This window comes from Lepidochelys kempii, chromosome 9 (genome assembly GCF_965140285.1).
Source record: "Lepidochelys kempii isolate rLepKem1 chromosome 9, rLepKem1.hap1, whole genome shotgun sequence".
Classification (NCBI taxonomy): Eukaryota; Metazoa; Chordata; order Testudines; family Cheloniidae; genus Lepidochelys; species Lepidochelys kempii.
Window position 1 is genome coordinate 32,765,036 of NC_136388.1, and position 25,906 is coordinate 32,790,941.

General features: G+C 40.1%; 1 protein-coding gene and 1 long non-coding RNA gene across 8 annotated transcripts in view; one reads left to right on the plus strand and one right to left on the minus strand.

Moving 5' to 3' along the window:
* TFDP2 (transcription factor Dp-2) overlaps positions 1 to 12,801 on the plus strand; it is a 156,772-nt gene extending 143,971 nt beyond the window's left edge. For all 7 annotated transcript variants that reach the window (XM_078854421.1, XM_073359797.2, XM_073359798.2 and 4 more), the window contains 2 exons: positions 6,531 to 6,636; positions 9,184 to 12,801. In XM_078854421.1, the coding sequence (XP_078710547.1) occupies positions 6,531 to 6,636; positions 9,184 to 9,361 (284 nt within the window). In that variant the 3' untranslated portion in view covers positions 9,362 to 12,801. The remainder of the gene's footprint in view (positions 1 to 6,530; positions 6,637 to 9,183) is intronic.
* LOC140917303 (uncharacterized) overlaps positions 1 to 25,906 on the minus strand; it is a 63,168-nt gene that overhangs the window by 24,793 nt on the left and 12,469 nt on the right. The window lies entirely within an intron of this gene.

Sequence of the window (25,906 nt, forward strand, 5' to 3'; positions counted from 1 at the left end):
CAGAAAAATTGGAACACTGCCATTAGCCTGGCACCTGTGTTGTTAATCTGAATCTCACTTCACTTTATGTCTGTTGTATTGATTTGCTTTATTATTTTAAAAAATCTTGGGTCCCTTTCCTGTAGCTAAGAGTAGATGATTAATTTTTAATACTTTGTTCCCTAGGTGTGGAAGCTCTATAGAAGGTAATGGTGTTTCTGCTACAAATGAGAGAGAATAATTTTTTTCTTGTAAACAAAAGTAATTTTATAGTTCTCCTTGGGAGGATAATGCAGTTGGAAGCTGTCCAGTCACTTAGATGATAATTTATAATATATATATATATATATATATAGGTATAAGTTTTTATACTTTTAAAGAAGCAAAATTTTTGCTGTTGGCATAATTTCTTTGGTAACACACTAGGCTTCTGGCTGCTAATCACAAGTTCTGTATTTGTTTGCCTTTATTCAAAGTACTCTGGACAAGTACTGTACTCTTTAGATGTGGGTTGCTCTGAGTACATTTTTCAAAGCTGTCTTATTTTGGTTATGAGAAAATATGGCCAAAAGTTTTGGTTCTTTTAATTTAGTATTGTGTACTAAAGTATGTGCATTTAGTTCGAAGGTTTGTTTTATTGGTTGCTCCTAATATAATTATGCAGTGTGAGGATCAGTATAAATTATGTAGTTACTGCAATCAGATGCCTGTAGTAACAAATAGGAGTAGCTGTTTTAAATATAAAGAAAAGGAGTACTTGTGGCACCTTAGAGACTAACAAATTTATTTGAGCATAAGCTTTCGTGAGCTACATGCATCCGATGAAGTGAGCTGTAGCTCACAAAAGCTTATGCTCAAATAAATTGGTTAGTCTCTAAGGTGCCACAAGTCCTCCTTTTCTTTTTGTGAATACAGACTAACACGGCTGCTACTCTGAAACCTGTTTTAAATATGTTTTGCAAAGGTATCAAAGAGGGCATTTGCCTGATTTCATGGTTCTCTCAGCAAAGTATAACTTCCCTTTTTAACTTTGGCATGCTTTATTTCTTATACTACCAGAGCAGTGAATTTAAGGTTAAGTATTCACATTTTATGGCTTATTTCCATCAAATTTGCCATGGTGCTTTAAAATATATAGGCTTTAGTTAACTACTGTTCAAGAATAGCAAATCAATGTCTTGTATTTATTTACTGGTTACGTTTGTTGCAGACAGCAAAGGTTACAGCTTTCTCACACTGGCCTATCCCATGAGCTAGACTATGATGGAAGAGAAACCTCTGTAGTGGGTGTCAGAAGTAAAGAATTATCTGAATCAGCTCATTGCTAGGCATCTCCTTAGCAAAGCATACTTACTGTACAGAATGATGAGAGCCTCAGGCTATGTGTACAGGACAAATTTCTGCTTGCATAGCTATGTTAGTCAGGGTTGTGATCTCTGACTGACATAGCTCTACCAGCAGAAGTCCTTACTGTAGATGCAACTATACCAGCAAAGCTTGTTTCTTTTATGGGGATGTTTTTACTGTATTGCTTTTCCTATACCACTAAAGCACTCCTAGTGCATACCTGGCCTCAGAGACTGGGCCAAGATTGTGCTATTATTTTAGCTAAACAGATACTGAAGGCTGAAGATTAATTATGGTAGTGTGTGTTTGCTAAATGAACATGCATAACCATTAGAGAAGGAAAGCTGGAAGGATCTCCTAGTCTGGAGTTACGTGGATAGATTTGGTGAAAAATCTACAACCAAATATGACCATCTCTGCTAAAATAAATGACTTTTCTTAAAGAATGTTACTTCTCAGCCCAAAATAACATTTTAGAATTGCTTATACAGATTAATGCAAAACATATGAAATAATCTTTTCATTTATTAACTTTTTAAAGTTTTCTTTGTACAAAAGGTTTACATTTTATCCATTCCCTCAGAAAGCCCCCTCTCTCACAAATGTACACACTCTTACTTTTTAATTTTCTCTAGATCTCATTGTGCTGAAATTAATCATGTTATTTTAAATAAAAGCTTGAGTGTACTTTTACCTAAGTTAGTAGGAGTCTGGTCCAAAATTTAACCTAAAGTACCATATTGGTATTGCACACAGCTATCTCTCTATGTATCTTGAACCATAAATGCTGAGTTTGTTAACAAAACCCAAGGGTGGTTTGCTTTGAGGGGGCAGGGAAAAAAGGGGTTTACTACTGCCGGCACTGAGAAGACAATAGTTTCTAAACAGGAACATGTATTGTATATTGAGTGGAGTGGTAGCAGCGTCGTACTTTAGATTGTGATTAGTTTATTGTTTAACTACTCTAAAATCCACATGCTTACTTAGAATGTCTTGGAAATTGCTGGTTTCAGAGTAACAGCCGTGTTAGTCTGTATTCGCAAAAAGAAAAGGAGTACTTGTGGCACCTGGAAATTGCTGTGTCTGAATAGATCCAAGGCAGGCTTAGTGGTCTAGTATAAGGTTTTCTAAGATAGAGTCCATCGCTCCCACCACCACCACGAAAAAGAATCATGTGACATGAAAATTTTACTGTTTAACTTTTTTTGTGATACTAGCTACACAGGATGGATCCCCAGCACCTACTTCCCCTTTAGTGAAGCAATATTTTAAAAAGTTATTCAGGGTAAACATTGGATCTACAGAGTGGCTTGATCCAGAGAAAGTCATTTGTGCAGGTGCAGCAGGACTGGGGGCTCTACTGCAATCAGTGTCTGCAGACATACTGACATTAGAGTAGGTAGCTTAAGGTGATGTGCTCTGGCCACTGAACCCAAGTATACTCCTGGGTGAATTCTGTGCCAAAAAAAAAAATAAAAATGCTACACACAATATTTTAAAATTCTGCATATTTTATTGTCAAAATATAATCACTCCAGTTTCAGTTATTTTGGTAATTTATTTCAAAATACCTGTCAATAAATATGTCAACAATACACACAACAACAAAAAACATTCCCCCAGAAGTAGAAAGTTAAAGAAACCCCTATTGCAACCCAGTTCCAGTTGGGGGGGTTGCTGGAGGGGGCTGTGTGGCACCCCCCTCCCCCCAGAGCCCAGCTGTGGGGAACCCTCTGCCCCCCAGATACCTGCACCCCCAGAGCCTTTACTCCCTACCAGCTTCTTTAGTGTCCTCTATGCCTGCTGTGCTGGGCAGAATACTCTGCTCAATGCAAGGTGGGCTCTGCAGAGTCCTGCAGCCCCAATTCTGTGGGCAAAACACGGAATTCTGTGCAAATTCTTCATTGTGCAGTGGTACAAAATTCCCCCAGGAGTACCAAGTAGCACCCATGTACTGTAAGTTTGAGTCCTGCCCTTGTCAGCTTCCTGAGACTGAGGCCTGGTCTAAATTTAAAATTATATTGACCTAGCTATGGCACTCAGGGCTGTGAAAAATTTTGCAGCCCAGTTACATTGACGATGCAGGCGCAGCTAGGTCGACAGTTAAACCACCTCTTTGAGAGGTGAAGTCTAACATTGACAAAAAAAACTTTCTGTCAAAGGAAGCATCTACACCATGGTACAGTAGTGTAGACATATTTTGTGTGTTGTGATAGTTGCTCTCTGCAAGGGCTCCTTGTGAAAGGGTAGGCCTGAAAGAAAAGCTTCTGGTTTAAAAAGCAGAGATTTCAGAGTACTCTAAAACCCACTTGCATACTTCCATTTTACTTTTAAGTATTGCCAAGGAAAATAATTTCAAATAGCAGGAAGGTGAAAGACTCTAGTAAGCAAGAGTATTAGGGTAATATAAATCATGCCATATGCTTCTCACCCATTTCCTGAACAACAGAACTGAATATAAACAAAGAAAAGCAAGTAACTGTGACTTTGATGGATGTCAGAATGTTCAAATGGGTTGCTGAGCTTCTGGAAATGCCCCCCTAATAAGAGCTCTATACTAAAGACTGGCATAAGTTCAATATTGACTGATGCAGTGCCAGGATGCCATTGTCAGTCAACATAGTAACTGATGTTTATCATGAAAAATAAAACAATTTTCAACTTCCTACAATAATTCATCCAGTCTACACAAACCAAGTGTTCAGACTACCAATTTCTCCTCTCAAAATACTGACGTTTCCATGGGGAGGCAGTTTGTAAGACACTAGAAACATTTAGTGCTGGCCTGCACTACAGAGTTAGGTTGATTTAAGGCAGCTTACATCGACCTAACTCTGTAGGTATCTACACTAAAATGGAGCCCCCACCACTGTTACTCACCCACTACACTGACTTAATAACTATACCTCCAGAAGACGCATAGCACTTAAGTCAACGTAGTTAGGTTGACGCAGTGTTAGTGTTGACACTGCATTGCTTACATCGACTGTTGCCACCTTTCAGAAGCTGTCCCACAATGCTCCATACTGACAGTTAAATCAGTGCAAGCATTCCTGGTGAGGGTGTACACCGCCAACACAGGAGCATAGTGTGGACATGCAAAAGCAGTTTAATTACTGCTGTGGCTGTAAGTTGACGTAACTTAGATCAACTTTAATTTTGTAGTGTAGTCTTGCCCTGAGTAATATGGCCTTTTTAAAAACAGCAATATTAAACCACAAAAGATATTTTCCTCCACAAATTGCTATAGAAAATCTAAGCAATGCAAAATCCTCATTGAGCTGAATGCACCACTTTATACTCCTGGAATCTCTTAGGCTGCAGAGGGTTGTGCAGAGCCCCATTCGCCTACACTGGGGCCTGGTCTACACTAGATAGTTAGATCCCTACAACTACATTGCTCAGCAGTGTGAAAAATCCACCCCTGTGAGCGGCACAGTTAAACCAACCTAACCCCTGATGTAGACAATGCTAGGTTGACAGGAGAATTCTCCAGTCGACCTAGCTACTGCCTTTCTGGGCGGTGGATTGCCTACACCAACAGGAGAACCCCTCCCATCAGCAAAGGTAGTAACTTGACTGAAGTGCTACAGCGGTGCCGTTGTGGCACTGCAATGTTTTAAATGTAGACAAGCCCCAAAGAATTGTCTATGCTGGGAGTTGTTTCAAAATAGTTATTCCTCATTAGGTCCCTGTGTAGATGCTTTTATTCTAGGATAGGAGTGTTTTATTATGAATTAGCTGAATCAATTTTGGAATGGCACTGTATTGTTCCAGATGCTGTGGAGTACATGGGTACAGTAAGAGAAATGGTAAGACCATGTGCTCACTCAGGCAAAAGCTGTATTTAGGGCAGGCTTAGTGACCACCAGCTGGCTATTCCTGGTCTACATAGGTGCCAACTCTGTGGGTGCTCCAGGGTTTGAGCACCCACAGGGAAAAATTAGCGGGTGCTCCGCGCCCCCCCCCCCCGGGTCCCCTCTGAGCGCACAGTGTCCCCACCACTTCCCCCCCCCCCAACAGCTGTTTGGCAGCACATAGAACTTTCCAGAAGAGAGGGGCAGGAGTGGGGATGCAGCGCGCTCTGGGGAGGAGGCAGAGAAAAGGCAGGATGAGGCAGGGACTTGGGGGAAGGGGGTGGAATGGGGTAGAGGGGGTCAAGAACCCACCAGGCAGAGGGGAAGTTGGCGCCTATGCTGGTCTATACTCAATCACTTCACCTCACCTGTATAAACCGTTGCCAGATGTTTCCACCCTTTAACCCTATAAGACTTCCCTCTGGAACATCACCTTTTTCTGTCTGTTTTAAATCATGCTGTCATGTTTACTCCCAGACTGTTACACATTTCTGCATCAAGGATAAACTACTGTGCTCTTCTATTTGCATGTGCACAAAACTCAGCACAGAAATGAGGGGTCTCAAGCTCTGTGGGTACAGATACAACACTGTGGCAACCTGCCAAAAATAATCTCTGTACCAGTCAACACAGCCATCCCTAGCACAGTGGAGTGTAGTTGGAATGCATGTAGACAAGAGAATACAATTCTGTACAACATGCCATATTTACTTCATTCCTCATATCTGCTTATTTTAGGGCAGCCCTGTCTGAAATTACAGTATATGAACACTGGCTCTTGCCAGCTCTAGGTACCAGAGTTAAGATTGAATGGTACGACTGGTGTACATGCTGTAACTCCTGGTTTTCAGATGTTTAAGTATAGTTGCAACCAGCGTTATGAAAGGATATGAGGCACTGCCCAACAACCTTAACTCTGCGTTAACAAAGTTTTGGGGCTATGAATGTTGTTTCATGTTCTGGGTCTTGTATAATCATCAGCACAATAAACTAAATGCTGATATCTGTAGTTAGTGAGGTATGGAGCAAAGAGAAAACAGCTATTTCCCACAATTTAGATATTAAGTTGATCTTGAAGTTACAGTACTTGGAACCTATTTGACACTTTCAGCAGAGCAGATTTAATCTGAAAGTCATTTGTGGAAAATAAATACTGAATGTTTCCTGAGTACCACATTTGATGATGATTGTATAGTACTAGCAATGTTATGGTTAATGATGCAAAAACAGTACATAGCGTTTAAATTAAAAGCTAGCCATCCAAAAGCAAATTAAATGGAGATTCTAACATTGTAAAGAAAGAAAAATGTTGCTGTAACTTTAACATGTAACTGTGTTTTCTTTTAGATATGTCTACAGGACTTTCATGGTCGAACCAGGGGTTACTTTTAAATTCAGCTCATTCAGTTTCAACTTTAGAAATGGCTGGCGGTACGTCTATTTCTAAATCAAGGTAACTAGAGAGTGATTTTTCCATTTCAAAGAATGAAGGATAGTTTCCTGTGATAATTGTATTGATAAAGTGCAAAATTCACCCTGATGCACCACTTGCACTCTCAAAATAGGGTGTTCTAGCATAGGAATGAATTTCACCCCAACTAAATATAAAGAACACTAGGGCCTGGACTACACTAAAAAGTTAGGTCAATCCAGCTACATCGCTCAGGCATGTGAAAAATCTATATCCCTGAGTGACATAGTTAATCCAAACTAACCGCCAGTGCAGACAGCGCTAAGTTGACCAAAGAATTCTGTCAACCTAGCTACCAGCTCTAGGGAAGGTGCATTTCCTCTGACAAGAGCAGAACCCGTCCTGTTTGTGTGGGTAATGTCTACACAAGTGGTCTCCAACCTTTTTACGCACAAGATCCCTTTTTGAATTTAAGTGCAACCCAGGATCTACCCTGCTCCACTCACTCCATCCCGCATCCTTCTGTCACTTGCTCTCCCCCACCCTCACTAACTTTCACTGGGCTGGGGCCAAGGGGTTCGGAGTGTGGGAGGGGGCTCTGGGTTGAGCCTGGGGTAGGAGGTTGAGATGCAGGAGAGGGTGAGGGGTGCAAGCTCTGGGAGGGAGTTTGGGGGCTCCATGCTGGGGTAGATTGTTGGGGTGCAGGAGGGGGTATGGGGTGCTGGTTCGGGGAGGAGCTCAGGGCTGGGATGCAAGCTCCCGCTGGGCAGCACTTACCTCAAGCGGCTCCCAGTCAGTGGCGTAGCGGGGCTAAGGCAAGCTCCCTGCCTGCCCTGGCCCCACACAGTTCCTGGAAGCAGCCATCACACCCTTGCAGCCCTTAGGGAGGGGGGGCATATGGCTCTGTGTGCTGCAGCTCCCATTGGCCGCAGGTCCCCGTTCCTGACCAATGGGAGCCGTGGGAGAGGTGCTTGCAGGCAGGAGCAGTGCACAGAGACCCCTGCCCCCACCCCTCCTCAGGCGTGTGCTGGCTACTTCTGGGAGCAGCGCAACACCAGGGCAGGCAAGGAGCCTGCCTTAGCCCCGTGCACCGCCGGACTTTTAGTGGCCGGAGATCACGGTTGACTGCCAGAGACTCCAGGATTGGCCAGTTGATCACGAGCTACTGCTTGGAAACCACTGGTCTACACTGAAGCACTACAGAGGCACCACTGTAGCATTTCAAATGTATAAAAGGAGTTTCTGTGATGACTGATTTTTGGAACATTCTAACTTTCTGATAAAAGGCTTCTTTGCACAGACAATTTCTGATTTGTAGTCTCTGCCCAGAGGAGAATGGGGTGTGTGTACATTTGAAGTTAATTGGACAAACTGTGTTTGTATAGGAGATTTGAAAAAGTGGTGTCTCTTCACCTTTTAGAAAGATCTATAATAGTTTGTTCATAATTCAGAACTCTTTGTGAACAGTTCAAACTTTTTTTTATACATTATTCATCATGAGGAGTAGGATGAGACTTTTTTTATTTCATTTTCACCCAAGTTGGAGCCTTGAGGATTTTAGTTGAAATTTTTGGTGTCTGTACATGTTCTAACTTTTGCCAGCACCATCAGGGAAATAAGTTCCACACTGCCTAATCCTTGCTTTAATTTTTAAATTTCTTGGTTGTGAATTGGCTTTAAAATACAAATTGATCACAATACCTAAAGTTTGTCGTCATGTATTTGGATAGAAAGCCTTTTTTTTCTGGCCCCTAGAGTTCCTAACAAGTTCTTGCTCATGGCAGTTCACCTCTCAATGTACACACTACAGTAGGGGTGGGCAAACTTTTTAGCCCAAGGGCCACATTGGGGTGCGAAACTGTATGGAGGGCCGGGTAGGGAAGACTGTGCCTCCCCAAACAGCTTGGCCCCTAACCCCTATCCGCCCCTGTCTGCCCCCCTCAAAATCCCCAACCCATCCAAACCCTCCCTGCTCCTTGTCCCCTCCTGGGACCCCACCCCCTATCTAACTCCCGCCCCCACCCCAGAAACTCTGCCCTATCCAACCGCCCCCTGTTCCCTGACTGCCCCCGGGATCCCATTCCCTCTTGTCCAACCCCTTGGCTGCCGCACCACCTGGCTTGAGCCAGACACGCTGCAGTGCTGCCCTGCATGAGCAGGCAGCTCCGTTGCCCAGAGTGCTGCCCGCACTGCGGTGTAGCTGCAGAGGAAGGGCTGGGGGCTAGCCTCCCAGGCCAGGAGCTTGGGAGCCGGGCAGGACGGTCCCACAGGCCATAGTTTGCCCACCTCTGCACTACAGCATAGACAAGGCAATGGGAGAGTTATTCCCTTTCGATTCCTTCTCTTGGCTTCAGGAGCTTCCCTAGCTGGGACAAGAGAAATTGGCATATCCCCTATTGATCCTTGAGTTTCTTTTGCTTTTCTGCCTCCTGTCCCCTTTCACAAATACTAGAATCATTTTAAATTATAATGTTTCAGGTAGTTTCTTGTTGGTAGCTTCTTTTTAAATAAAAACAAGAAGCCACAAAAAGTTCTCAAACATGAGAAATTCTCTCAAGTTACAGGATGACTTTTCTGTTGTTTTGATAGTGGAAATCCAGGATTGTGTCTGGATGCTGAAGTGGCCTTAGCAACTGGACAGTTCCTTGCCCCTGGTAGTCAACAATCCAGCAGTGCAACATCACGTTATTCAGAGTCACGAGGAGAAACCCCATGCTCATTCAATGATGAAGATGATGATGATGACGATTCCTCTTCCCCAGAATGAAGACAGTAGAAAACAGAATATACAAGATGCTGCTTTTATGTGGTTTTTAGTGTGAGCTCCTGGTTTTCATGATGTAACTTCAGTTTCTTGCCTTTGTTTGCACTGTGTTCAGTGAAACTAAATGGAAACTTTCATGCATATACACACAAAAAGCACCCAAAGTTAAGTGACAGATTGAAAACTTTTTATAACTGAACACAGTGTGGCATACTGCCATAGAGCAAACAAAGTGTTTCAACTGCAACCAAGGAAAAAAGCAAAATCCCTGAAGATTTAGCAGACTAATTGCTAAGTGCACAAGTTTATTTTTCATAACTTGGGACACTGCTTCTCCAGTTTCTCTCTTCCCCCTCATTTATCCCACTCAGAATGGAGATGATTATAGTGTCGACCAACAGATGCTGATTCTTACGTAGTCTTTAGGCTCTGCTATCTTTTTTTTTAAAAAAAAGCTAAAATAGATAGTTTTAAATATCTTACTTATTAAAACCATTATGGGGAGGGGCTATTAGTATGTTTGCTTTGTTCTGTTCATCTTGCTGTATAGAAGAGTCAAAGTAATATAAAATGCAAGTGGCGAAATTAATCTTGAACTAGATGAAATCCATTTTAGATATTGTAAAGAATGAAATTAGTATATTTCTGTTGAAGGGTTCATATTTTTCCATTATTTTATTCCATTGATATTTTGGGCCTAATTTATTATAAATAACTGAATATTAGCCATTATACATAGTGAGGATAAAAATGGTGGTGTTCCCTACACCAGCACTAATTTTTTTAAGAAAAAATGTTAGTGAAGAAAATAATATTAAGAAGTTGTCTGATAGTTTAAAAATAAATTCTCCCTTGAATATCTACACAGACCTTAACCTACTTTAGAAAATCAAATGGAATATAATAGCAAAAGAGTTTCTTTCTATAGTAAGGACTTCATACATCATTTTCAGGCAGTTTTCAAGGGACACAGTCATATAAAATATTATTTTAGAAACTAATAACTTTTTAATTTAAGATTCTTGTGAAAATCTAACTTTTCACTATTTATGCAGTTAGACTTTTTGCATTTCACTCAGCTAGGATAATGAAAACAGACTAATCAAATTAACTTTTTGTTTCTAGTTAATTCCATTTTCCAACTGTTCTGCACTCACTGACACCATGCTGGCACAGCCGTGGAACATTTAACTCCAAACAACTGTTTTCACAAAAGGAAAAACTGGAATCTGATTTTTATACTCTGTCAAGTTAGCAAAAATAATTCTTACACTTCAGAAGTAGGCATTGGAGTAGTAGTAATTTTGCTTTAATATCACCCAAAGGATTTTCACAATCATGTCAACCCAAAATGTTAGTAAACTTCTTCTTTAGTGAATAAATTGCACCTCTATTTACTGAAGGTCTCATTAATTGAAAATATTTATTTGCAGCTTTGGAAAAGGTAAATGTCTAAAATACTGGATTATATATTTGACTCCATTGTGACCAAAGATGCTGTTAAATAGGTTGAGTCACAGTGGAATATATCAACAACAAATCATACCAGTACAATGGTTAAATATCGTTTTTTTTCCTCTGTTTAAAAATGTCTTTAAAGGGTTGAATTAGGCTCACAAAAATCTCAGAGTTGAGTCCAGTTCTACTTTTAGCATCCCAACTTGGTGCCTAGAATGTCTCTGAACAGAGAATTTTTAAACATTCCACACTTTCTTTAATATCAAAGCAGAACAGGTTGACCTGAAATGTTTTGATATGCAAGTTTAAACTAGTCTGCTTTTAATCTTTTCAATATGCTAAACCTAATTAAGACTGAATAATGAAATGATAAATTGAAATGATTCCTTTTTCATCTTTATAGTTCATGTAAATATTTTAGGTATTTCTAAATACCAGTATTAGCTGTTAGACCACAGTGACTATGGCGGAGTTATTTAGTTAGGAGTTTTGCCTGAATCCCTACTGAATATTTGTTGCAGTCTGTCATGTTTACACACATTTGGAGGAGAGGTTGCTAGCAAAGTTACAAGGAAAAATTTCCTCTATGCTTATCAAGCTACCTACCAATTTGGACAAGACTACTGGGTTATCCCATGAGCATAGGTCACAGAGACAGTTGGACATGTGAAATAGGTAACGTCCTCTGTCTTGACTCATGTTACTAATCTATTCTCAGACAGCTGCCAGTGTAACTACCACTTGAACTGGAAATGTTACTGTAACTGTTAGGTCAGTAATAGCTGATGGGGGCAGGTTATTCCAGTGGTCTCTTAGCTTGGAGACAATCCTTTTGGAAAGTGGTTTCTCTGTTTATGAAATCACTCTAAAAAAAAAAAAAAAAAAAAAAGGTCAGTGTGTCCAGGATCCATCCCATCTTACCAAGCACTGCAACAGGCCTTGGAAAACAAGGAAACCCATAAGCACCACTTTGAACACTAGCCCAAAGAGGAGCAGTAATAATTTTGCTTTCATGACAAAAAGTTGACAAAAAATGTTCTTTCCCAGGAGCTTGGCATGCTTGCTCCCATTGTAGTCCACAGCAAAACTCCCATTAAGAGCACACTGCACTACTACTCGCTTTTTGGCAAGTACCATGGCATAGCATTACCAGCCTCTGGCATTAAAATACAGCAGAGAAAGTAGGTAGCTTTATCAACTAATCAGCTTCACAAATTGATCTCCCACCCCCCTGAAAATAGTTAAATCATACAGAGGCCAAAACATAAAACCAATTTTGGGACTTCAAAAGGAAGTTGCTTGAGATCTTATGTTCCAAGTTCCAGTCCAGAGGGAATTTTAATACAGGCAGTTGTGATCTTATTAAAGTCTGGGAACTGGTCCTCATCCAGGTGGAGTCACTGTGTGAACTCAGGCATGTAACTTAACCTCCTTTTTGTCTGATGAGGTCTGCTGCAAAATTGCAGGACTGCAACAAAAACTGATGGTGTCTCTCAATTGAACCTTAAATGGATCTGAATTATAAGGAGATTTCAAGTTGCTGAGCACCCACATCTTCCATTGAGTCAATAGGAGCAATGGGTGTTCAGTCCCTCAAAAAGGCCCTTTAACTCTGAATGGCACCAGGAGGCATTACCATAGTAATGTGATCATTAACAGCTTGACTGGTTCTCTCATCTTCTGTTTAGTTGCCATATTGTGTGATACAGCTAATATGTCCATTGTTATCTGGAGACAGGTAGCAATTAAACTTTAAGCATAAAGAAAATTGTGATATGAACATTTGAAAAGTGACCTAGTGGTTGAGAGTGCTTTTTTGTTGTTTTGTGTTTCGTACTGCTATTCTGGATGATTTATATGTTTATTTATTGGGTATGATTTACTAAAATTATTTGAGGAAGTACATGAAGTAATTCGCCGTAACCAATATAATTGTGTGTATACATTTTAAATCTATTGCAGTAAACATCTTTACATATTAAACATCTTATTTTAGGGATTGGGGACTTTTTAAACTTAGGGAAAGAGTCAATAAAACCTGCTAGACTGTACCACAAACATCCCAAAAATGTGTGTTTCCAGGAAGAGGATGGAGGGTATTTCTACTGTGTGGAATTTAGCTCTAACGTTTACTCAATCTGGCCATTAATGATTACACTACAATTGTGCCAGATTTTTCATTTCTACAAGCCAAATGTTGGTTCTACTGAAGTCACTGGCAAAATTAATCAATTCTAAAGTCTCATCTGTATGAGAAAGTTATTCCAGTTTTGCTGGAGGTATGCTTTTAAACTCACGTACTGAAATCAAAATAAAAATATCCACAGAGGAGTTTGCACTGGTTTAAGAGTGGCTTATTCTGATATAGGTTGCAAAGATTCCTAATAGACTTAAACTGATGCAAACTTCTGTGTGGTTTAAAGCAGCCTTGTTGCAGTTTAGTTTAACTAAATCAATTCAAAATCAGACCTTTAGGACATGTCTACACGTACAATGCTGCAGTGACGCCGCTGCAGCGCATCTGGTGAAGAGGTTCTGTGCTGATGGGTGAGAGCTCTCCCATCAGCATAATAAAACCACATCTATGAGTGGCAGCAGCTACGGCAGCGGGAGAGCTTCTGTCCACACCGACGCTTAGGTCTGTGTAACTTATGTCACTCAGGCGGGTGGTTTATTCACACATCTGAGCGACATAAGTTCTGCCAACATAGGCTGTAATGTAGTTAAACTGGCACAACTTTCTTGTATGGAGAAGTTGTTTGCAGGGTTGGTGTCATAATATTAGAAAGACAAAGTGGGTGTGGTAATATCTTTTATTGGACCAACTTCTGTAGGTGAAGAAGAGCTCTGTGTAGGTTGAAAGCTCGTCTCTTTCACCAACAGAAGTTGCTCCAATAAAAGATATTACTTCACCCACCTTGCAACAAGGTGTGATAGAGCCAAAGTTTGATCCTAAATAATCACTGTTCTCAAACATATCAGCCATAAAAAGCTGTTTTAGGGTAGAATCTATCATTTAAGAACATAGCTGTCAAATTATCTTTATTTTCACACACACACACACACACACTACCTTCTTAAACAAAACCACCTCTAAAATTTATTTGTTACAGTCTAAAAATTAGATAATGGTCATTTGGAAAATTAACAGGCACTTTAAAACTGAAAATATCCACAGGCATTTTAAAAATACTTTTTAAAAATACTTTACCTTTAATTAGTCTAAAAGCCAAAGTACCCTGATTTAGAAAAAGCAAAGCAAGTAACTGCAGTGTGCATTTAATATAGAATAAACAAACCAAAACAAAAATGGTCTTTCAGTCTTGACCCTTGCAGTTGTACCTTGTTATTGCAGATGTCTCTTAATTGCATGATCCTAATATACTCTAAATGCTGGATTATCCAGATACAGTGAGACAGGGCTAGGACTATGTTTGAGCTTATTTAACTTTGTCCCTCTTTGGGATTACACATCACAATCTAAAAATGTCACTATCTTTCAGGTTAATGTAAGCTTCCTTTAGTTAGAATAAGACTTCGGGGGCAGTTAATGCTCTTGCAATTGTCCCATGCCTGGGATGTGATGAAGCCAAAGGCCTGTTGCTATTATTTATTTAAAGAGGAGAGACCCCCCCTCACTAGATGAAGCAACACTCATTATAATATTATTAAAAATAACTTAAAAACAGTTGTTTAGAAGAAATTCCCTTATCTGCATAGTTAATAGCAGAATTTTAAAATTTAAATTACTCTTTAGTAATGATATTTAGTAGGGCTGTCAATTAATTGCAGTTAACTCAAAAAAATTAATCGTGATTAAAACAATTAATTGCAATTAATCACACTTGTAACAACAGAATACCAATTGAAATTTATTAAATATGTTTGGATTTTTTTTTTACATTTTGAATATCGATTTTGATTACAAATATATACACAGTAAAAATGATAAAAAAAATAGTATTTTTCAATTCACCTCATACAAGTACTAAAGTGGAGTCTCTTTATCATGAAAGTGTAACTAACAAATGCAGATTTTTTTTTTTGGTTACATAACTGCACTCAAAAACAAAACAGTGTAAAACATTAGAGCCCACAAGTCCACTTAGTCCTACTTCTTATTCTGCCAATCGCTAAGACAAACAAGTTTGCTTATATTGATGGGAGATACTGCTGCCTGCTTCTTATTTACAGGCATTCACATTTGTAGCTGGCGTTGCAAGATATTTACATGCCAGATATGCTAAACATTCGTATGTCCCCTTCATGCTTCAGCGATCATTCCAGAGGACATGCTTTCATGCTGATGATGCTTGTTAAAAAAATAATGCATCAATTAAATTTGTTACTGTACTCCTTGGGGGGAGAACTGTATGTCTCCTGCTCTGTTTTACCCACATTCTGCATATATTTCATGTTATAGCAGTCTCAGATGATGACCTAGGACATGTTCATTTTAAGAACACTTTCACAGCAGATTTGACAAAACACAAAGAAGGCACCGATGTGAGATTTCTAAAAATAGCTACAGCACTCTACCCAAGGTGTAAGAATCTGAAGTGCCGTCCAAAATCTGAGAGGGATGAGGTGTGAAGCATGCTTTTAGAAGTCTTAAAAGAGCAGCACTCTGATGTGGAAACTAAAGAACCCAATCACCAAAAAAGAAAAGCAATCTTCTGCTGGTGGCATCTGACTCAGATGATGAAAATGAACATGCATCGGTCCGCCCTGCTTTCAATCGTTATCAAGCAGAACCTGTCAGCAGCACGGATGCATGTCCTCTGGAATACTGGTTGAAGCATGAAGGGACATATGAATTTTTAGCGCATCCGGTATGTAAATATCTTGCAACGCCAGCTACAACAGTGCCATGCAAATGCCTATTCTCACTTTCAGGTGACACTGTAAATAAGAAGCAGGCAGCATTATCTCCTGCAATTTGTAACCAACCTTGTTTGCCTGAGTGATTGTCTGACCAAGAAGTAGGACTGAGTGGACTTGTAGGCTCTAAAGTTTTACATTGCTTTATTCCTGAATGCAGTTATTTTTGTACATAATTCTACATTTGTAAGTAAAACTTTCACAACAAAGAGATTACACTACAGTACTTGTATGAGGTGAAATGAAAAATATTTTGTTTTTTACATTGCAAATATTTGTAATCAAAAATAAATATAACGTGAGCACTGTACACTTTGTATTCTGTGTTGTAACTGAAATTAATATATTTGAAAATGTAGTAAACATCCAAAATATTTAAAATAAATGGTATTCTATTGTTGTTTAACAGTGCGATTAATTTTTTTAATCGCTTGACAGTCCTAATATTTAGTCTATTATCATTGCGCAGGCTGAGTGAAATTCAGAAATTAACCCTTGTCATGTTCTGACTCTCATGCACTAGAATAGCTGTAATGGCTAGGCTGCAAATGCTGCCAAGGAATGTTCAAGTCAAAATAAAAAATCTGTGTTCGCTAGAATTTAAAAACAAATTCATGGGAACATTTCAGTTGATCTTGGTTTTTGTAAAATCTAAATTTGGTGCCTGTCAACCTTTAATAGAATGTATATTTGATTGATTAAAGCTGGTTTTTATCCCATGTGATTAACATTTTGAAGGACCATGAAATGTACAAAAGCAAGAAAATTCAGCATTAAATATTAATTGAACTCTGGGTTGACAGTCTGTCCATGCACCAAATATTATATAGAAGATACTCTGTGTTATGCCCTTGAAATCACTGTATTAGCCTGAAATCTGAATTTTTTGTTTGGGTTTATTAACCTTTAACGTAATAGTAAGGGTTAATAGCAGCTTTGGGTTTGTTTTTCAGGTAATATGATAAGAGACTTTTCCTCACAAAAGCACCTTCTGGGCAAAATCAAATTCTGTGCACTTCCCCTGTCTCTGATGCATTGGCACATCCATTTTACACAGAACACTTCAAATAGGCTCGTAATTTAGTCAATTTGTATGTATATTTTATAACCCTTATAGCACCCAAAATTCTTACTGTGAAAGATTATTCCTGCTTCCAGTGGTGCTGCTCATTACATACCTGTAAAAATGGAGGGTTCAAAGCTCAACCTGGGACCTGAGTGCAATAATTATCCCAGGAGCAAGACACCAAGCTGGGTATTTTTTTGGGGGGTCTTCTGCATGTCATTGTGAGATATGACAACAGAACAAGTCAGGACACAGTTTAAAGTCAGTAGATGTATGTAGGCACTTCTGAACAGTGGGATCTAGCAATAGATCATTGCTCTCTTAAAGCAGAATAATACTGGGCAACAGTCTTATGTATATCAACCTATATTATGGAGCCATTACAGCATGAATGAGTGTAACAACAATTGTAATTTTCTAAAGATAACTGAAGTATTTATCCACAATATGGATGCATGGAGTTAACTTTTTAAAACCTTTCCTTTTTGTGTTTGAAGTGCTGAAACCACTTAAAAGCCCATTAATTGTTTTAACCACTTTTCTACCTATTTAAGTTAACAGAAGAGTAGTCTCAGTCATGGGCTTGGATGTTTTATGCCAAGTTTCAACTCAGACCAAACTTAAAGAAAGGTTTGTGAACTCCTGAAAAATTGAAGCCCTGAGACAACTTTAGCTATAGTGGCTCTAATTGGTGCTGCTGTAAATTGTATAGGATTTAATTATTTCTAGTACTTCCACTATAGAATGAGTGGAAATTGCTGATCTTTGCTTTATGGTGATCAATTGAGGGTTTGATTCATTCTGTTCTCTTACTGAATCCAATAACCTTATGGTCTTTTCCCTAAAGTATTTACTGGCATAAAATAACTTACTGTTTTTCTGTCAAAATGTTTGTGCATTAAATAAAAGCATTTTTACATCTCCCCTTTCCTGCACTGCTAAAGCCTTATTACTAAGAGCTTGTCTACATCTAAAACTTAGGTCAACCTAGCTACCTTGCACAAGGCTGTGAAAAATTTCTTGCCCTGAGCAACAGGTTAGGTTGACCTAACCCCCCTGTAGATGCAGGTAGGTAGACGGCAGAATTGTTCCATCAATCTAGCTACCACCTCTCAAAAGGTGGATTTACTATAGTGATGGAAAAACCCCATCTGTCTCTAGCAAATGTCTGTGCTACAGTGACATAGCTGTGCTGTGCTGCGCTGCTGTAGTGTAGACAGCCTAAAGATTTTCCCAAAGTAAACTGCCATCTAACACATTACAGGCTTTCTGGGCAACTTACTTCAGACAATTTGATGCAGATTTTTAATATTCCATGAGTTTCTTTCTTGCTGGGTATCTTTTAATTATAACCCTATTATTTTGTTTTGGCAAAGGCTGCTATTAAGCTATCTTGATTTGTTTGTTCTGATCAAGTAATGTTAATTTTTACTACCACATTGTATATGACAATTAGTAGCGTAAAAATAATGTGATATTATATATCCTTTAAACACTGGCAGACAGAAATACAAAGTACATAAAGTTTTACTTTCCTAATGAGAACATTGGTATTAGTATACAGTGTATTGGATCTAATAAGGAATTATTACTTTGCAGTCTTTCACACTTTGTAAATAAATACCTGCTATTTTTTTATGGAAATTTTATAGAAGAAGTTATTTCTGTATACTCAACTAATCCCACATTTACTGAAAATGCTGCAAGGGGGAACTGTACTCCACAAAATTGCAGGGGAGGAGGGGAATAAACACATCTGATTGAAGTGAAAAGCATGCACATGTTGGAGAAAAACAGTATCCAGCTGTTTATAACTTGAGAAGTAAAGCTGAACTGTAGAAGAACAGAATAAAAGAATTTAAAGACAACTGGGGTTGATCTTGTTTTTAAGCAAAACATTGTTGAAGAGGAAAGCTGCTCAAATTTAATGTTCATAGCATGTGTTCTCCATTTCAAAAAAGCCACCTTACAGTGTACACTCCAGGGAAAAAAGAATCAAGTTAATCTGATGTTTTAAAAATAAATATTTTAACTTCACTAATTGTAGCCTGGTGGATAGTCTTCAGCTCAGAGGAACCTAATGTGACATCCAGTGAAAGAAAATGGTTTTGTAGAATCTCTTTACATTGTGTCAATTCAATTTATAAAGGTGTCAGGGTTCCCTCCCCACTCTGAACTTTAGGGTACAGACATGGGGACCCACATGAAAGACCACCTAAGCTTATTTCTACCAGCTTAGGTTAAAAACTCCCCAGGCACAAATTCTCCCTTGTACCTTGGGTTTAAGTAACACTGCCACCACTAAGGGATTTAACAAAGAAGCAGGGGAAAGGACCACTTCGAGTTCCTCTTCCCCCAGCAATCCCCCCAAGCCCTTACACCCCCTTTCCTGGGGAGGCTTGAGAATAATATCCTAACCAATTGGTTACAAAATGATCAAAGACCCAAACCCCTGGGTCTTGGAACAATGGAAAAATCAGTCAGGTTTTTAAAAGAGGATTTTATTTAAAGAAAAGGTAAAAGAATCACCTCTATAAAATCAGGATGGTAAATACTTTACAGGGTAATCAGATTCAAATCACAGAGGATTCCCCTCTAGGCAAAACTTTAAAGTTACAAAAAAAAACAGGATAAACCTCCCTCTAGCAAAGGGAAAATTCACAAGTTGAAAACAAAAGGTAATCTAACGCGCCTTGCCTTATTTACTTACTCTTTTTGTAATATCAGAGACTTGTACAGGATGGTTTATAGGAGAAGGAGTTTTTTTTGACTTGATGCTTCTCTGCTTTCCCCAGAGAACACACCACATATCCTCCCCCACCCACACAAGATTTGAAAGTATCTTCTTTCCCCATTGGTCCCCTTGGCTGGGTGCCAACCAGGTTATTTGAGCTTCTTAACCTTTACAGGTAAGGAGAAATTCTAGGCTACCCTTAGCTGTATGGTTATGACAAAAGGTATATTAGGAGACTGTTTTCTTATGTAGTTTATCAAAAAAATCACCTCACCTAGAGCTGGAAACATCCCCCAGGATAAGCTAATTAATTTCCCTGCTAATATATGATTATACCGTTGTAAATTTACTATGGTTTTGTTCAATCTAGATTTAAATGTCAGGTGATGTGGCTTCCTATTCAACAGTCTTATACATCTTCCTGTCATGAAGATTTTCCTGATATTCATCCTAATCTCCCTCTATTAGTTACAGCTCACCACTCCAGATTCTGCCTATGTTCCATGTTAAATAATTCCTCTATCATCTATATCTTTCAAATATCTGCAGACGGTTACCATATCCACACAACCCACCTCCACACACACAGTTAGCAGATTAATACCTTAGTAATAAATATTGTTTTTAATTTGGTCTAATAAGTTAATTTCTTTTTCCCCTTGATCATTTCTGTTGTTGTTCTCTGAAGTCCTTCCCCTTTTTCTGGTATTGATGTGTCCTGGACTAACTAACTTCTCAGATGCACTTTCACCAGACTTGTTTTCCTAAGTTACCTGAACTACCCATGGTTCAGTAGTTTTCTCTCTGAAGTCTACCACCTGTTAAACATGAAAAACTTGCAGGATTGGGAGTTCACCCCTGTGAAACAAATCCAAACTCTAGTGTAGACCACAACCAGGAAAGATTCTCTCATAATTTGCCATGTTCTTAAGGCCATGTTCTTAAGCTTGCAGTTGGAGGGATGCCTTCATGGATGGACTTAGTAGCATCCTTAGCCCCAAAAGACTATGTAATGTGGGGCTCCTGTGGGCAGAGCTGTGTTTAAATGAAGAAAGGCTATGCCCACAAGCTCATGGTCTTTAGACTCACAACTACAATGATTGCCTCCTCTGTGGTTTTGAGTCAAACATAATTCTAAAGATGACATCACAAAATTATTCACATCTGTTCATTTAAACATCCCCAGCAATCCTTCCCTTCTGCCACCTTCACTATTCCAAGAACAGATAAATTGCTACGTGAGGGCTTCAGGAGGGTTTTGTTGTATTATCTTTAAGCAAGCTCATAGCTAAAACTTGTTTCTCTGTAACCTCTCTCCTACCAATATTTTCCTCTCCTCGTTGTTCTGAGTAAAAAGGGAGAAGTTCTCAATTTAAAACAATTTGTATTTCCTTGTGCTAATTTTCACCTTCTCTCTCTGAAACCAACAGAAACATTAAGGAAACGATTAAACATAACTCTTTTCTTCACTTCCCCACCTTCTCTTTCAAAAGACTGGAACAAACCAGTTGTGAAGTAAGCCCAGTAAAAGATTCCAAATGCTTTTGGTAAAGGATTCCTCAGCCTAATTTTCCCATTAAGGCAGCATGGTGCAAACTCATGCTGTTTTCAATTTTTCCTTGCACAGATCTTTTATGTCTTTTGTAAGAATGTTATAAAGCAATGTCAGCTGTACTCCAGTACCAAGCTTCTTTATGTTCATATTACTGGTAAAGAGAAGCATTCAAATAATTATCTAGGCTTTTTCTTGGTGGGGGGGGGGGAGATGCACTTAATTTCATGCATTTCATCTAGAAAGAGGAACAAACACCAAACATCTGTGGCAGCAGAAGAAAGAATACAACTGTAGGTTTAGTATTCATTAAACTTTGTTTCAACCCCACATGTAAGATAAGGGGACAGAGGTTTGAACAATCACTCCGTTGTGCAAGTCCAGTATTACAAGCAACAATCTTCATTAAAAGCTGGGGTGTCTGTTCAGCCGCCTACAGTGCAAGTGTGATTTGTGTAGGTTGAGCCCCTTGTCCTTAATGTTGTTCAGCTCTACGGGTCAGATGCCTGTGTTTCTGCTACCCAAGAGGCTACATACCCATGCTCATTGGGCCCTATTTAATACCCATTTGTTCCTCCTTCACATTATTTAAAGGGCTCCAACCACTTACTACTACAATAAGATGGACACCTGAAGGCAAGCAAAAACGAGGCCGCCTGAAAACAACATGGCAAAGAGCTGTGGAAGCTAGGCTGAAAAACCTGGGGTACAGCGGGGGACATTGAAAGACTTGCCAGAAAGAGACAGGAATGGAGGAGCTTCGTCACTGCCCTAAACGCCAGAGGCATAATGGGAACAATGATGATGAACTACTTACTACCACTGAGACTAGCTGTCCTATGTTGCAACTGTCATCCAAAGGTGACCTAGGACATGCTGTATCCATGCAACTCCAGCTGTCATTTTCCACTACTCACTCTAACATAATTATTTTCTGCTGAAGTCTATTAATGCCTTTTACCCATATCATTAGTTAAGAAAAACTGTTGAATTTAACCCACTATTTGGATATGGTATGTTGATCATTGAAAGAAAAAAAAACATTAAAAGTTATGTTATTTGCAAACAAGCAAAAAAACAGGTTTACTTCATATTGAAAACAAGGTGATTTGATATAACATATGCATTGCTTCTCTTTTAGCTTGTCTCTACCTTAGTACATCTGCATTTGTAAACTGCTTTAAGGAGCAGTAAAGTATTATGCTAACTTCACCCTTACATTTGTTCACTGGTTTTTGTTTGGTTGGTTTTTTGTTTTCGTTTGGGGGGGGGGGTTGATTTTTTTGAAATCCAGGGTGAGTCAAATGATTATTCCGTTGAAGTGTTTTATTCAGCTTTTGCTTTATCCTGGATCTTAATCTAAACATTTGTGCCACTAATAGCAAGGGCTGATGGTACTATCATCATGGCACTGTGTGCAGGTGTACAAAACACTCATCTGGAAGTAAATGAACCAAGTTATCCATGGTGATGTATAGGCAATGCTATTTATTGCATGGCCAGTGTATAAGAAAATCAGAATGCCTCATTAAAGAATTGGATCTTTCCTTAAACAAAAAAAAGTCTTACAGTTATGTTGTTGTAACATTTGATTCCTAGGAGTTGTGTTTAAATAATAACAATCAAGGTGCTGGGTGTTGTGAATGTAATGACCAGCCCAGGTTTGTGATGACCCAAGGTGAGATCACAGAATAGCCCCCAGGGATGTGGTGCAAGCCCCATTACTTTGGTGCATTTAGAAATGGAATGTACAGCATACTAGAAACTAGAGAACAATCATGCACCTTTTCAGGTATAATAAATTATTAGTTTTTCTGACAATTACAGTTAATATGATTTATAATGATGGGCAATCTAATATTATAAAATTATGTTATTTAAATTATAGACTCCTCTGATAATATGAGGCGTAAAATTAACTAAATTCCTTAAGATCTGGCCTCCACTTTGGGCACAAGAGCTGGGAAATTTTTTTACATGTACAATTTATGCTATTTAGATGTCTAGGTACCTGATTCAGATATGTACTATTGATATTACCTGCCACATATCAAGCAGTGATTTGTCTAAATAAACTGTCAATGTTGAAGTGGAGTAGAGGTTGAAAATCATGCCCTTAATGCTTTAACTATAACATCTGAATGACCTTCGTTTAACAATTTTAATTGCAAACTTTTCATGAAATAGAAGTAATTTAATTACCAGTTCAGCAAGTGCTGAAGAGAAGTATGAACAGTAAAAGACAGAGCGGGAACTGTGCGCTGACAAGGGAAAAAAACAGTTACTAACATTTCATAATTATTGTTCTTTGAGATGTGTTGCTTATGTCCATTCTATCCTAGCTGTGTATGTGCTGCGTGTACTGTTGCGGGAGATTTTTCCCTTGGCGTATCCATTGGGCCAGCTCTAGCGCCCTCTGGAACCATATAAGGGACACTGCTGGCATACATACATGCCGGTATAAGGGACACTGCTAGCCTCACACCCTCTCAGTTCCTTCTTGCTGGTAACTCCGACAGAGGGGTAGGAGAGTGGGTCATGGAATGGACATGAGTAACACATCTCAAAGAACAATAGTTACAAAAGGTTAGTAATAGTTTTTTCTTCGAGTGCTTGCTCATATCCATTCCATGACTCACAAGCAATATCCCAAGAGATGGGCTTGGAGTTTATGGATGTGCTGACTGCAACACTGCTCTCCCACAACTGGCATCATCCTGGGCCTATGGGTGATGGCGTAGTGGGATGTGAAGGTATGAACCAATGACCAAGTAGCAGCTCTGCATGGATTGGTACCTGCGCAAGGAAAATTGCTGACAAAGCCTGGGCTCTTGTGGAATGAGCAGCTGATGGCTGGAGGTGGGACATTCACCTGTTTGTAGCAAGCCTGAATGCAGGCAGTTATCCAGGACGAGATTCTTTGGATTGACATAGATAGCCTTCTCATTCTTTCTGCTATTGCCGCAAAGAGTTGCATGAATTTGCGGAAGGGCTTAGTTCTCTCAATATACAAAACGAGGGCTTGCCTAACGTCCAATGTATGAAGCCATTGTTCCTCTGAGCTTTTGTGAGGTTTTGGGAAGACAAGTAGAAAAATCACCTGGTTGTTGTGGAATTGTGATACCACCTTCGGCATAAAGGCTAGATGAGGGCACAGCTGGACCTTGTCCTTGAAGAACACTTTGTAAGGTGGTTCTGACATAAGGGCCTTGATCTCTGAGACACTTCTGGCCAAGGAGATTGCCACCAGGAAGGTGACCTCCCAAGAGAGAAGTAGTAGGGAGCAGGATGCTAACAGCTCGAAAGGGGGTGGGAGGGCTGTAAGCCTCAGCAGGACCCGGTTTAAGTTCCATGGGGGGACTGGTTTGCGAACCTGAGGATAGAGTCTTTCCAATCCTTTGAGAAACCGGACCGTCATTTTGTAAAAGAACACTTATCTGCCATTCACGGGGGGAGGTGGAAAGCTGAGATAGCAGCCAAACGAACTTTAATAGATAAGAGTGCCAGACCCTGCCGCTTCAGGTGGAGCAAATAGTCTAAGAGAGATTGAAGAGAAGATCGAGATGGAGAGAGATCCCATTTGGAGGCCCAACAAGTAAAAGACTTCCACTTCGCCAAGTACGTGTTCCTGGTGGAAGGCTTTCTTCTATCTAGTAAGACTTGTCTAACCTGTTCTGAGCACGCCTGTTCTTCAGGGTTCAGCCATGCAGTTAGTTGCAGGGAGGCAAGGTTTGTGTTAAGTGAGAGTGGAGGTGCCACTAAGAGGTCCAGAAGTGTGCTAAACCAAAGCTGGTGTGGCCACACTGGTGCTATCAGGATAACTCTTGATTTGTCCCGTTTGATTTTTAGAAGAACCTTGTGAACCAAGAGGAATCGGTGAAAAGGCGTACAGTAGGTGGTCTGCCCACAATAGCAGGAAGGCGTCGGAGAGGGAGCCCATACTGTGCCCATGCAGGAAACAGAGCTGATGGTATTTTCTGTACTGCCTGGTGGCAAACAGGTCCACCTGGGGAGGCCCCCACTTTTGGAGGATGACACTGACGACCTCTAGGTGAAGAGACCACTCGTGGTGAGAGGAGAGGGACTGGCTGAGGTAATCCACCAACATGTTCCAGGCTCCCAGGAGGTGAGACGCCTTGAGATGGAGTGTCTCACACAGAAGTCCCATAGACCAACGGCCTCCTGACACAGGCCAGAGGATCAGGCCCCTCCTTGTTTGCTGATACAGAACATGGCCACTGTATTGTCTGTCAGGACTTGAACCACCTGGCCTGAGACCTGGGGAAGGAAAACTTGTCAAACCAGGCATAACGCCCTGAGCTCCCTGATGTTTATGTGGGGGGAAGAGTTCTTCCCAGGATCAGAGGCCCTGAGGCCTGAGATTGTTGAGGTGCACTTCCCACACAAGGTCTGATGAACCATGTAAGTGCAAGCTGCCATGTGACCTAGCAGCCTGAGGCACCCTCAAGCTGTTGTGATTGGGTGGGCCTCGTATATCAGGTTTGCCATGGTCTGGAAGCGGGCCCTGGCTTGGGTTGAGTCGAGCACTGCCCCAATAAATTTTATTCTCTGAACCAGGATGAGAGTTGACTTCTGCTCATATTCAGCAGGCTCAGCACCGTACAGATGGTTCGGGCCAGGCTGATCCTGTCTTGCACTTGAGCCTGTGACCGATCTTTGATCAGCTGGTCATCAAGGTATGGATAGACCTGAACACATTGCTGACTGAGGAAGGCTGCTACAATCACCATATACTTCGTAAAAACCCTTGGGGCTGCTGATAGGCCGAAGGGAAGGGCAGGGAATTGATACTGGCAATGACCCACTACAGATCTGAGAAATCTTCTGTGACCATGG